Source organism: Arachis hypogaea, chromosome 10, assembly GCF_003086295.3.
Source record: "Arachis hypogaea cultivar Tifrunner chromosome 10, arahy.Tifrunner.gnm2.J5K5, whole genome shotgun sequence".
NCBI classification, from domain to species: domain Eukaryota; kingdom Viridiplantae; phylum Streptophyta; class Magnoliopsida; order Fabales; family Fabaceae; genus Arachis; species Arachis hypogaea.
In genome coordinates, this window is record NC_092045.1 from 98,192,173 (window position 1) to 98,203,607 (window position 11,435).

General features: G+C 33.1%; 3 protein-coding genes across 3 annotated transcripts; 2 read left to right on the forward strand and 1 right to left on the reverse strand.

Moving 5' to 3' along the window:
* Nucleotides 1-689: 689 nt before the first annotated feature.
* LOC112716073 (cytochrome P450 CYP72A616) lies at nt 690-2,876 on the reverse strand. The gene is made up of 5 exons (XM_025767928.3): nt 2,350-2,876; nt 2,054-2,274; nt 1,721-1,968; nt 1,257-1,632; nt 690-1,181 (listed from the first exon to the last, which is right to left on the reverse strand). Exons 1-5 carry the CDS (start codon nt 2,633-2,635, stop codon nt 753-755), a joined length of 1,560 nt encoding a protein of 519 aa, XP_025623713.1. The 5' UTR covers nt 2,636-2,876; the 3' UTR covers nt 690-752.
* Nucleotides 2,877-6,396: 3,520 nt separating this feature from the next.
* LOC140175717 (uncharacterized) lies at nt 6,397-10,017 on the forward strand. The gene is made up of 3 exons (XM_072204259.1): nt 6,397-6,467; nt 7,456-8,492; nt 8,568-10,017. Exons 1-2 carry the CDS (start codon nt 6,397-6,399, stop codon nt 7,985-7,987), a joined length of 603 nt encoding a protein of 200 aa, XP_072060360.1. The 3' UTR covers nt 7,988-8,492; nt 8,568-10,017.
* Nucleotides 8,300-8,752, forward strand: LOC112717788 (uncharacterized). Its single transcript, XM_025769728.1, has 2 exons — nt 8,300-8,459; nt 8,568-8,752. The coding sequence occupies exons 1-2, from the start codon at nt 8,300-8,302 to the stop codon at nt 8,750-8,752; spliced, it is 345 nt and encodes a 114-aa protein (XP_025625513.1).
* Nucleotides 10,018-11,435: the final 1,418 nt, after the last annotated feature.

Consider the following 11,435-nt stretch of genomic DNA (forward strand, 5'->3'; position numbering starts at 1 on the left):
TCTTCATTTTTTTTCCAACCTGTTTTAAGAGACCCAATAACTTTTATTCCAAAAGTTGTTGTCCATCTAGTTAACAACCCAAGCTGAAGAAAGTATTTTTAGCATACAAAATTTTTACTGTTACCGCACTCAAGCTTAAATCTTTTTGATTAATCCACGTTCAAACACTTTTTCCACATGTTTCATTTTACCACCTGTCATCACGTTATTTGTGAGCCAAACATCATTCATCTTTAGCCACTTAAATCTGTGCCACCATATATATATATATTCTAAAATAGATAATTATTTGATGGGAAAAAGGAGTATCACTTGTAGCTTTGTATGGCAGAGGCGTAGGTGTAGCTCACAACCTAATTCTGTGCCCCATGTCGCCACTAGGCAGCCATGAGCCAACACACACGCCATGCCTTCAAATTTTGATGCATCATAATATTAAATGCAGCAACCACCGTTCCCTTCTCCACATTTGCCATTATTACCGCATTTCAAGCCAAACTTCAACATCAGTACCATGCATAGGATATGCTGCACACTTGGCACTTAGACACACACCATGCCCACATTTCTATATATCCCAACATTTGCCACGCAAGTGATGTCATTGTACAAGATATAAATGCACGCACCAACTACCCCTCAGCTCTCATCAATAATTTATCATATTGTTGGGAAAAAAAGGATGAAAATTAATTAAAGACACAAGTATTTTTATTTATAACATATTAGAATTAGAGAGTAAGCACAAGATACTAAATTGAAATGCATTGAACAATAACGGGAGCCCCATACTGTGGCGTAAGAGTAAGACGGGCACATGGAGCATGAGAATAAGAAGGCGAAAGATGGAATGAGAAATGTTGAAGAATCATAGCCAGAGCCATCTTTGATTCCAAGTGGGCAAAACTTTGGCCAGGGCAGATTCTTGGGCCCCAACCGAATGGATAGAAAGCATTTTGATCCTTAGAAGCTTTTGAAACCCCTTGGCTAAACCTCTCTGGGTTGAACTCTTGTGGATTCTCCCAATATCTCCCATCATGATGGAGAAGCAACACTGGTAAATATAGATCCACCCCTGCTGGAATTGTCATGCTTCCTACCTTCGTTTCACACGTTGTGTACCGAGAAACTACTGGTACAGGTGGATATAGTCGCAAAACTTCCAACAATATCATCGACACCTGCAAAATAATTCACATTGTATTTATATTTTACTATTTAGTAATATGATTAGTTACTCAGTAAACGAGACTTACTATCTTGAGGCGGTTTATGGCTTCAAAATCGGGAGGTATTTGTTCTTTGCCGAAAAGATCTAATACCTCTTGTCTTGCTTTTTCTTGCCAATCAGGGTGTATAGATAAAACTACCATGGTCCACGCAAGCAGGTTCTTTGTGGTGACTTGGCCAGCAAAGTAGAACAACTTGCATTCCTCAATCACGTCCTTTGTTGTTAGAGAATTTCCTACTTCTCTTGATTCCAGTAGAATGCTTATTAAATCATTACTACTCCGCCCTTCTGATTCATCTTCTTTCATTGCGTGCTCTTTCTTCTTAATCATATCCATCAATATATCTTTGATTTGAACATCTAACTTGTATCGTTTCTTGTTCTTCTTTGTTGGTATAAATCTATTTACACATCAACATTAGTAGACCACAAATACAAATATATATACTTCATTTCTGTAGGCGTATAGATTATTTGAGAGACACAGACCTGAAACCAGGGATGTAGATGTTGGTGAGGGCATCATGCACCAAGATTGCAATCTCCTTTTGTATGTCGAAGATTCTCTTTCCTTCTTTGTAGCTGCTACCGAAGGCTGCTCGAGCAATAACATCACCCGTGAGAATGTCCAATTCAGAAGTGACATCCAACTCAGAGGATCCATTGTTTTGTTCCACGAATTTTTGCCACCGTTCAATCATGGTACAACAACTGTACGAAAATGCCGGAAGCATTGCCTATAAAATTAAAAGTAAAATCTGAACGATTAGTAATTACTACTGATGTAACAAGTATGTTGGTTATTACTTATTAGTTTGTTACCTTCAACTTGTCGAGGAGGAATGCAGATGTAACGGCTTTTCTGCGTTGAGACCATTTTTCTCCCTCGAGGGAAGTCAAACCCATGGTTAGGAGCTTAATTAAGGGGTCCCGCGGCGGCTTAGTAAGCTGACCGTTCTTGTTTGACAAAATCAACCGGGTAAGTTCTGCGTCCACTATTATCACTCTTGCTTTTCTTCCAAACCAGCATACTGAAACTTCTCCTACATAAAAACAAATTCGATTCCAGAGTTGAAATTAAATGATAGAAATTTGGATGGGGGTGTGTACGTACATACCGTATTTTCGAACCATTTTGTGAAAGAAAGGGAAGACTCGTGGGACGATTTGGTGGTTGAGATTGATAGGCTTTGATGCTGCTTCGCGAGCACACTTATTCATGTCTGGGATGTCACCCTTAAAAGGTTTGTAACAAGTCCCTTTAATCCCTTGCTTCTTCAATAACTTCTCTGTACTTGTTGGTTTCCACCATATGCTATGCACAAGTTTAACCAAGATATACAAAACTAGAAAACCAAAACACCCCGCCATGCTTTCTAATAACATGTATTCATCTTCTTCCATCTTCTACTCTTGGATCTTTATTTCAAATCTAAACGATACACGGATCGGAGAGAAACAAACTAAACATTAATTAATGTGTATATGTATCCATAGGTATGTAATAGCATAGATGTTCTCTTATGTACTATTACATACCCTTCATTTTCGTGTGCCACACTCTGTAGTCTGTACTACTGGTCTACTACGACTCTTCTTGCTTCTCACGCCTTTAATTTGTTTAGAATTAACGTCCTTCTATTTTACACACTAATTTAAAATTAATATATTTATTTAATTATTTATTCATTTCAGACAATATAATATTACTCTCTAGCTACGACATATCATATCATATTATATTATTTTATATAAAAATTAATATTTTATTATTTTTTATAATTTTATCAAATTTATAATTATATTTTTATATTTTTAATTAAATTTTTATACTATTTTTAATTTTATAATTAGATTATTTTTGCGTTTAAAATATTAAAATTAATAGAATGTTTTTTTCAAAAAATATGTAATTAAATATCTAATTTATATTTTTAATGATGTGTATTTTTATTTTGTTAATTATAATATTTTTTATATTTTAAAAAAATTAATTATAAAATTAAAAATAATATAAAAATTTAATTAAAAATAATATAAAAATTTAATTGTAAATCTAGTAAAATTATAGAAATTAATAAAATAATTAAATATTTATATAATAACATAACCTTTTGAAATTATTAACATTTAAAAATGCAATTAAATATCTAATCAAGTGTGAGATATATTTTTGAAAAATATAAAAAAATATGTTTAAAAAAGTATATTTTTTAAAATTGTGACTTATTAAGAGTTATAATTTATAGAATAGTTGAGATCCATTGAAGAATTATATTTTTTTTAAAGGGATGTTTTTTATTTCTTTATAAGTATATAAGTAGAATGTCATTATTTCTATAATAAACACATCAATCCATACAAGTACACAACAATCGATCCTCTTATTTCATTATTTTTAATTTTCTATCTTCTTCATTTCAACATTTTTTTATGCGTCAGAAAAAAAAATAGAAAATATTATTTTATAGAATATCATGTTAGGCTTGGTTGTGTGAGTACAAAAATAAATTAAATATTCTTCATTATATTCCGCAAAAAATTTGCTAATAACCATTATGCATACCATAATTAAACTGCTAAAATGAATTAAATCTAAAAAAAATATGTGTAAAATACGTCTTGAAAAATTACGCCATTATATTCTCTGATTTTTTTTAGATTTTATTTTTGATTGATATATACTATCATAAAAATTTTATAATTATTTTTATATAAAAATGTATCTCTTTTATCATTAGATGATAACTTAAAGGGTTTGATTTGATATGTTATGAAAGTATTATTTTTTTTTTAAATGTGGCCAAATAAACAAAACACGCTTTTAATATAAGACTCTTCTTAAAAAAATATTTTTAACATTTTCATTTAAGTAGATGACTCTGTTTTTACCTTTCTCATCTTGAAAGATTTTAACAAATCCTAAAATTCCAATATAAGATCTCACAATAATCTGATTATTACTCGGTTGATAAGTCATCAAAGAAAAAATTTTATAGGAATTATGAATTTTGCGTGTTTAATATTTTTTTGTCTTCTTAATATTTTGAGTTCTAGTTACATTTAAAATGCTCAGGATTCGGTGGTCAGAATTTTTAGACCACTTAACGATCTCATTAGAAAACATATTTTTAGAATATTTTTAACAATTGTTACATAGTTTTTAAACTAATTTTAATTATAAATTAATTCCATATATTTTATTTAATTATAAAAATTGTTTTTTATTTTATAAATTATTATTTTATCAATTATCTATTATATTTATTAATAATCAAATACAAAAACAACAACCAATTATATCCTCCACTGATCCTAATAAAGCTTTTGGCCATTCCAATCGATTAAAATATTACATTTGATCTCGTGACGTTCGTCCATGGCTTCTAAATCGTGTTTCCTTGAAATTCAATCGATTGGTTTATCAAAACAATCGATTGAATTGTAACTCAATCGATTGAATTACAGTGTATCACAAAACAATCGATTAAAAGTTGTAAGGTAGAATGGTTTTCGCTTAAACCAATCGATTGTTTATACTTTCCAATCGAATGAATGCCCAAAAACAATCAATTGTTTTTGTTACTCAATCGATTGAATTCACGAAAACAATCGATTGGAAAGTGATGACATTGAAGTTTTAGCCAAATTCAATCGATTGGTAATGTAATCCAATCGATTGGAAGGTGATGAAGTTGAATTTTTTGCCAACTTCAATCGATTGGTAATGCTACCCAATCGATTGAAATATGTCCTGTGCCTATTTCAATCTTGTTATCTTTTTAGAAATTATCTTATTATTCATCTATCTTATCTTTAAGTATATTTCTTGGTTCACTTTTGAATGTAATCAAAATAAATATAAATTTATTCAATTTTTTAAAATTTACATTAATATTAAGAAAAAGATAAGATTAGTTTATCTACATCAAAATAAAACAGCAAAAATTGAAGATAGAATTTTAAAGATAAGATAGATGAATAATAAAATAATTTTTAAAAGGATAACAAGATTGAAATATGCACAGGACACATTTCAATCGATTGGGTAGCATTACCAATCGATTGGCAAAAAATTCAACTTCATCACCTTCTAATCGATTGGATTACATTACCAATCGATTGAATTTGGCTAAAATTTCAATGTCATCACTTTTCAATCGATTGTATTTGGCAAATCCATGTTGTTTTCGTGAATTCAATCGATTGAGTAACAAAAATAATTGATTGTTTTTGGGCATTCATTCGATTGGAAAGTATAAACAATCGATTGGTTTAAGCGAAAACCATTCTACCTTACAACTTTCAATCGATTGTTTTGTGATACACTGTAATTCAATCGATTGAGTTACAATTCAATCGATTGTTTTGATAAACCAATCGATTGAATTTCAAGAAAACACGATTTAGAAGCCATGGACGAACGTCACGAGATCAAATTTAATATTTTAATCGATTGGAATGGCCAAAAGCTTTATTAGGATCAATAGAGGATATAATTGGTTGTTGTTTTTGTATTTGATTGTTAATAAATATAATTTATAAAATAAAAAATAGTTTTTATAATTAAATAAAATATATGAGATTAATTTACAATTAAAATTAGTTCAAGGACTATGTAGCAATTATTAAAAAAACTCTAAAAACATGTTTTTTAATGAGACCATTAAGTGGCCCAAAGGTTCTGAGACCACCGAATCCTGAGCCATATAAGATACATAACTACATAAGAAATAAGTCTGAAATTACTCAAACAAATTAATAAGTATAAAATTTATAAATGGTAATATCGAGTGACTATAATTTAATGTTATTTTATTTAATTTAATATTTATAATTTTATATTTATTATATTAATACTACTTAATTATTTCAAGATAGTTAAAGAATACAAAAATACAGTAAAAAATAATAAAAAATACAAAATAAAATAAAAAAATATTATATAACTAACAAAATTATTATTTTTAGTCAATATTTAGTCTTTTTTAAACACTAAATACTAAATTCAAAATTTTGACATTTTATAAAGTGTTAATTAATATTGATTTTCTTAATATTTTTCAAATAAAATAACTTCAGACTATCTGTTATTTTGAACTGATTTTTTATTTTGTTTCAAAATTTTTCTTTTAAAAACATACTGGCTTTTTCTAAAGACAATAATGTACAGAAGTATATATATGGCTTATGGGATTCGGCAAGTCAGAAAGGTTATTCACATAGTACTCTACAGGTGAAAGAGTCACATGGAAGTGGTCAGCACAAAATTATATTATTTGGAAAATCGTCGTTTTTCCCGTCATATGGCATATACATCTGAATGTAATTAGAGATAAGAAAACCCGAATTGTTTATATTTTAATTGCCGTAATTCGTAGGCAAACTTTGTTATTAGTTTATTGAAATTTTGCACCTATTATTTGTCTTGAGTTGTTATTAGTTTATTGAAATTTGTACTTATTATTTGTCTTCGAGTTGGTAAAACATACTGTTCGATCAGTACTACTCAATAAAAAAATCTTCTGGGTGCATAATATTTTTTTATTCTCTCTGGTAACTAATTTTGTTTGATAGTTACTCACCCTCGGAAAATTTCTTTAACAAAGGGAAGATTTCAAGAAATTGAATAACTCTCTTGCATGATTTTTTTCTGAAATAAAAAAAATATTTATTTTTTCAAACACAATTTTTGAATTTTAATTTTTTAAATACAATTTTTTTTTTACATTTAGAACAAATTCACCGCATCCCCAACGAATTGTATAATTTATATAGAATTTGCTGCACTCTCGACGAACTTTAGCTGGAATTTATAAAATAAAAGTATATATGTTGAAGAACGGAGCTCAAAATTACAATTTCATTATCCACTATCATTCTAATTCTTGGCATTTTTTTTATAATGTATGAATCCATTTTATCCGTTCATTATGATGGTAAAATAGTGTATGATGAAAAAGGTTCTATTGTTTTTAGGTTTGAGCAACCAATAATTACGTATCTGACACCGGAAGTCAACAATCTAACAGCGTTGAAGAATCTGATATTGCATTCTGTCAGTCAGCAATAGACGAAAAGAGTAAAAAAAATTTACTATAGATATCCAACCGAAGTAGATGACAATTTGTTTTATAAAAAGTATGTCACATTTGGCTTGGCTCTGTTGTTAGTATGTTTATTAGATCACGGTTTTGAGAAATATTTCTGTTGTTTTGAATTAGGTATCGGTTACGTGATAACGAGGACGTACGTCGTCTTATAAGGTTGTGGCACAACCGATGGACAAATGTTCATCTGTTGGAATTATTCGGGTTCCTCGTTAAGTTGGGTGGACGAGGATCATCTGTGGATACTGTCGATGATAGTCCGTTAAGTGGAGCTGTTAGATGGAATATCAGAAGGACGATGGTCGATCTAAATATACCACCTGAAGGTAGTCAAGAGGGGTCTAACGTTGAAGTTGGTAATGCCGACATAATGGAAGATAATGTTAGAAGTCATGATGATTCTGCTATTAGGGATCTGATGATAGATCAGTATGAAGTTAACCTCGATGACGGAGACGATGCTGATGATGAACCAACAGAAATTCCTGATGATGGTGACGAGAAAGAAGAGATGAATTACTACGGTGACACACAAATCGCTCTAACACAGCCTGCTATTTCTCGACCATATAACCGGCCGGATCACTTCCAGGTTGAATCTCAATGCAATAACTTCGGATTGGTCATTTACCCAAAGAGGCCCTGAAGAGGATCCAAGCAATGAGTTCAAGGTTGGACAACAATTTCAAAATAAGGAAGAAGTCATATTGGCAGTTAGAGGTACAACATCAGGAGGGCTACAAAGTATAAAATAGTAGAGAGTGATCAGTTGAGGTATAATGCACAGTGTATCCAGTTCGGGCCCAGTTGTTCTTGGAGCATACTCATATCATATCGCCGAAAGCAAGAAAAATGGGAGGTTAGGAGATACACTAGTCCTCATACTTGCATGCAAACATCGATGGGACAAGACCATCGTAGGTTGGATTCAAAGGTGATTGCTTAACACATTTTCACAATGGTCAAAGCAAATCCAACAATTAGCATTAGGGCTCTTCAAGGAGGTGTGGAGAATCACTTCGGTTACAAGGCGTCCTACAGAAAGGTTTGGCTTGCAAAACAGAAAGTCATTGCTAGAATATATGGTGATTGGTTGGAGTCATACAACGAGCTTCTTCGTTAGTTATTCGCTATGCAGATGTACTTGCCCGGTAAGATTCATTTCATTGTGCTTAGATTTGTATAAAGTCATCAACTATATGTGCTAACTGTTGATGGATCTTTAGGCACTTGGGTGCAACTTATGACACAGCCTTGGCATGGTTCAGCCGACACTGTCATGTTTCATCAGGTTTTTTGGAAGTTTCTACCGTGTGTTGAGCCTTTCAAGCATTACAAGCCACTTATTTCCATCAATGGCACCCTCTTATATGGCAAATATGGTGGGACGTTACTGATGGCCATTGCTTAAGATGGCAACGCAAACATTTTGCCTATTGCATTTGCTGTTGTTGAGGGTGAGACGAAAGAGGCTTGGTTGTTCTTTCTTTCATATCTGCGGCAGCATGTGACACCACAACCCGGCGTCTTAGTGATTTCAGATAGACACAAATCAATTAATGGTGCGTTGAACGCCGAGGGAAGTTTATGGAAACCACCTTATGCCTTCTAGTCATTTTGTACAAAACACATTGCTGCCAACTTCATGACTCACTTCAAAAACAAGGACTTGAAGAAGGTTCTGGTTAACGCAGTGTATTTGAAGTCGCAGCGGGAGTTCACTCATTATTTTGGCTGTCTGAGGGGCAAACAAACTGGCTTGAAGAAATGCCTCAGTTGCATTGGCCGCAGTATGCGGATGCAGCTCGTCAGTTTGGTCACATGACGACAAATATCTCGGAGTGCATTAACGTTGTCATGAAAGGTTCTCCTAATTTGCCAATCACGATTCTTGTTAAGTCAAGTTATTTTCACTTGGGTGAACTTTTTGCTAGGAAGGGTTCAGAGGCATTTGCCTAACTTTAACTCGGTGCTGAATTCTTACAGACGTTCATGAAGGTCATATAATTCAACTCGAAGCACGTCAACACTATGAATGTTTACTAGTTTGATCGGTCGAGGACTACCTTCACGGTTGAAGAGTTAGCAGCAATGCCCGGGTCTAGGCAATAGAATTTCCAAGTGCTACTTGATGATGGTAAGTGTGACTGTGGCTATTTTCAGGCTCTTCATCTTCCTTGCCATCACGTTCTTGCAGCTTGCTTTCATGCAAGACTTGATTGGAAGCGATATGTACATCCTATGTATCGCATGGAGTCGGTCTTTAATGTTTACAGATCAGAGTTTCAACCCATAGGTTACGATGATGATTGGCTATCCTATGACGGACCCCGTTTTCAGCCCAACCCTAGGATGATGAGAGTGAAAAGAGGTCGCCCGTTTAGCTCCAGGATTCGTAACAACATGGATGACGTTGAGCATATCGGGGAGAAGACATACGGATTGTGTCGTCAAGTCGGTCACACGAGTCAGACTTGTATCGCTCTCGATGGTGGAGGGGCATCGTCGAGTCGACGTTAGTTATTAGTGTTATTTTAGGGTTTATGGTCACTCTATGATTGTAAGCATTGTACCATGTAATTTACTACACAAGAAAAGTTGTTTATGGAACACTTGTTTGAACTTTAAAGTTAAAACAATGATATTAAATATAATAAATGTCAATGGTTGTCACCACTTACTATTTGTACATTCCAAGTTCATAACAAAGTAATATGATGATAGGCTCAGAAGAGCAACAAACTCACACAATCATCCAAATTGCGCTGGTCATGCTCCGTGGTATGACACATCTGGTGGTACAGCCATGCCAGTACAGCCAAGCCCCATGATAACCTGCCACATCTATCAAAGTCCTCTAGGAGGGGGAGCCACCTGATGTGTACTCGAGAGTCAGATGCATCAAGGAATAAGATACCCCCAATCACCTGCATGATATACCTTCTCGTGTACCGCAATAGGCGCTCTTCAGTGGTGTCCTGCTCCAACTCTCTGCAGACCATATTTTGGAACTATGTGAGCTTGACAATCCACTTGATTTGTGACTGTCTGTCTTCTGGGCCAACAACAGCACCCAATAGTTGCTGGCAGAAGTTTTCAATGGATCGTCCCTGATGGTGCTGCTCCTACCTACTGATGCAGCCACTAATAGGATCACCATCGATCTAGAGTCCCATCTGGTAGGCCACGTCTTGCAGGGTGATAATCATCTCCCCGCATGGTAGATGAAATATGTGGGACTCAGGTCTCTACCTCTCTATCAACGCTGACGCCAATGGCCAATCGTGCTTCGAACTCCACCATATACACCACATGCTCAAACCTGGCTCGCTTGAGATATGGCCTAATCTGTTCAGACGGACGTCTCATCAAATTACGTCTGTTGCACGAGATCCAAGGCACCTACCAAATAGAAAAAAAAATTAAAAAAGGAGGGGCAATACATAAAATAACAAATTCACTATTTACTACATTATAATAAACAAGAGTGATAAAAGTGTACCACTCGATCAAGTTTGCCAGATATGTGCTCAGCCTGATCCAATCTGTAAAGCGTATCCTCGTAGCCTAATAACTGTTGCTCCATCTAACCACACTCTAATAAAATAAAATAACATATACTAAACTCAGTTCCTTTCACATCGACTAAATTTTTAAAAGACATATTTAAGCCAACTAATTGTCTACCTTACATCTTAATCAGTTTATATTAAACTTACTAATTAAAATGTAAGCCACATGAAGCTGTCAACTAACTCTATAAACATACTAATCAATAACTATCTGAAAACTGAATTTTACTAATCATGTTCCCTTTTAATCTAATCTAACTAATTACTCCACTAATTACAATTAACTTAAACTAATTATTCTGACTAAACTAATTAGTAATTAACTAATAACTTATTCTAATTAACATGTTATAAACAATAAACAGCAACTGTACTTAAAAACAATAACAAACTAACATGTAAACATTTAGTTCTAAATAACATGTAAACACTAAATATTAACTCTAACTAACATGTAAATAGTAAAGAGTAACTCTAACTAACATGTAAACAGTAACTCTGTAACTCTAAGTAACATGTACA

Excerpts from the sequence above, each read along its gene's own strand:
- LOC112716073 (XM_025767928.3), bottom strand. The coding sequence starts at position 2,635 with ATGGAAGAAGATGAATACATGTTATTAGAAAGCATGGCGGGGTGTTTT. Across the intron at positions 2,275-2,349 it reads CAAAATGGTTCGAAAATACG|GAGAAGTTTCAGTATGCTGG; the intron begins GTATGTACGTAC and ends GTTTTTATGTAG. Across the intron at positions 1,969-2,053 it reads TCCTCCTCGACAAGTTGAAG|GCAATGCTTCCGGCATTTTC; the intron begins GTAACAAACTAA and ends TTAATTTTATAG.
- LOC140175717 (XM_072204259.1), top strand. The coding sequence starts at position 6,397 with ATGTACAGAAGTATATATATGGCTTATGGGATTCGGCAAGTCAGAAAG. Across the intron at positions 6,468-7,455 it reads ATTCACATAGTACTCTACAG|GTATCGGTTACGTGATAACG; the intron begins GTGAAAGAGTCA and ends GTTTTGAATTAG.
- LOC112717788 (XM_025769728.1), top strand. The coding sequence starts at position 8,300 with ATGGTCAAAGCAAATCCAACAATTAGCATTAGGGCTCTTCAAGGAGGT. Across the intron at positions 8,460-8,567 it reads GTCATACAACGAGCTTCTTC|GCACTTGGGTGCAACTTATG; the intron begins GTTAGTTATTCG and ends ATGGATCTTTAG.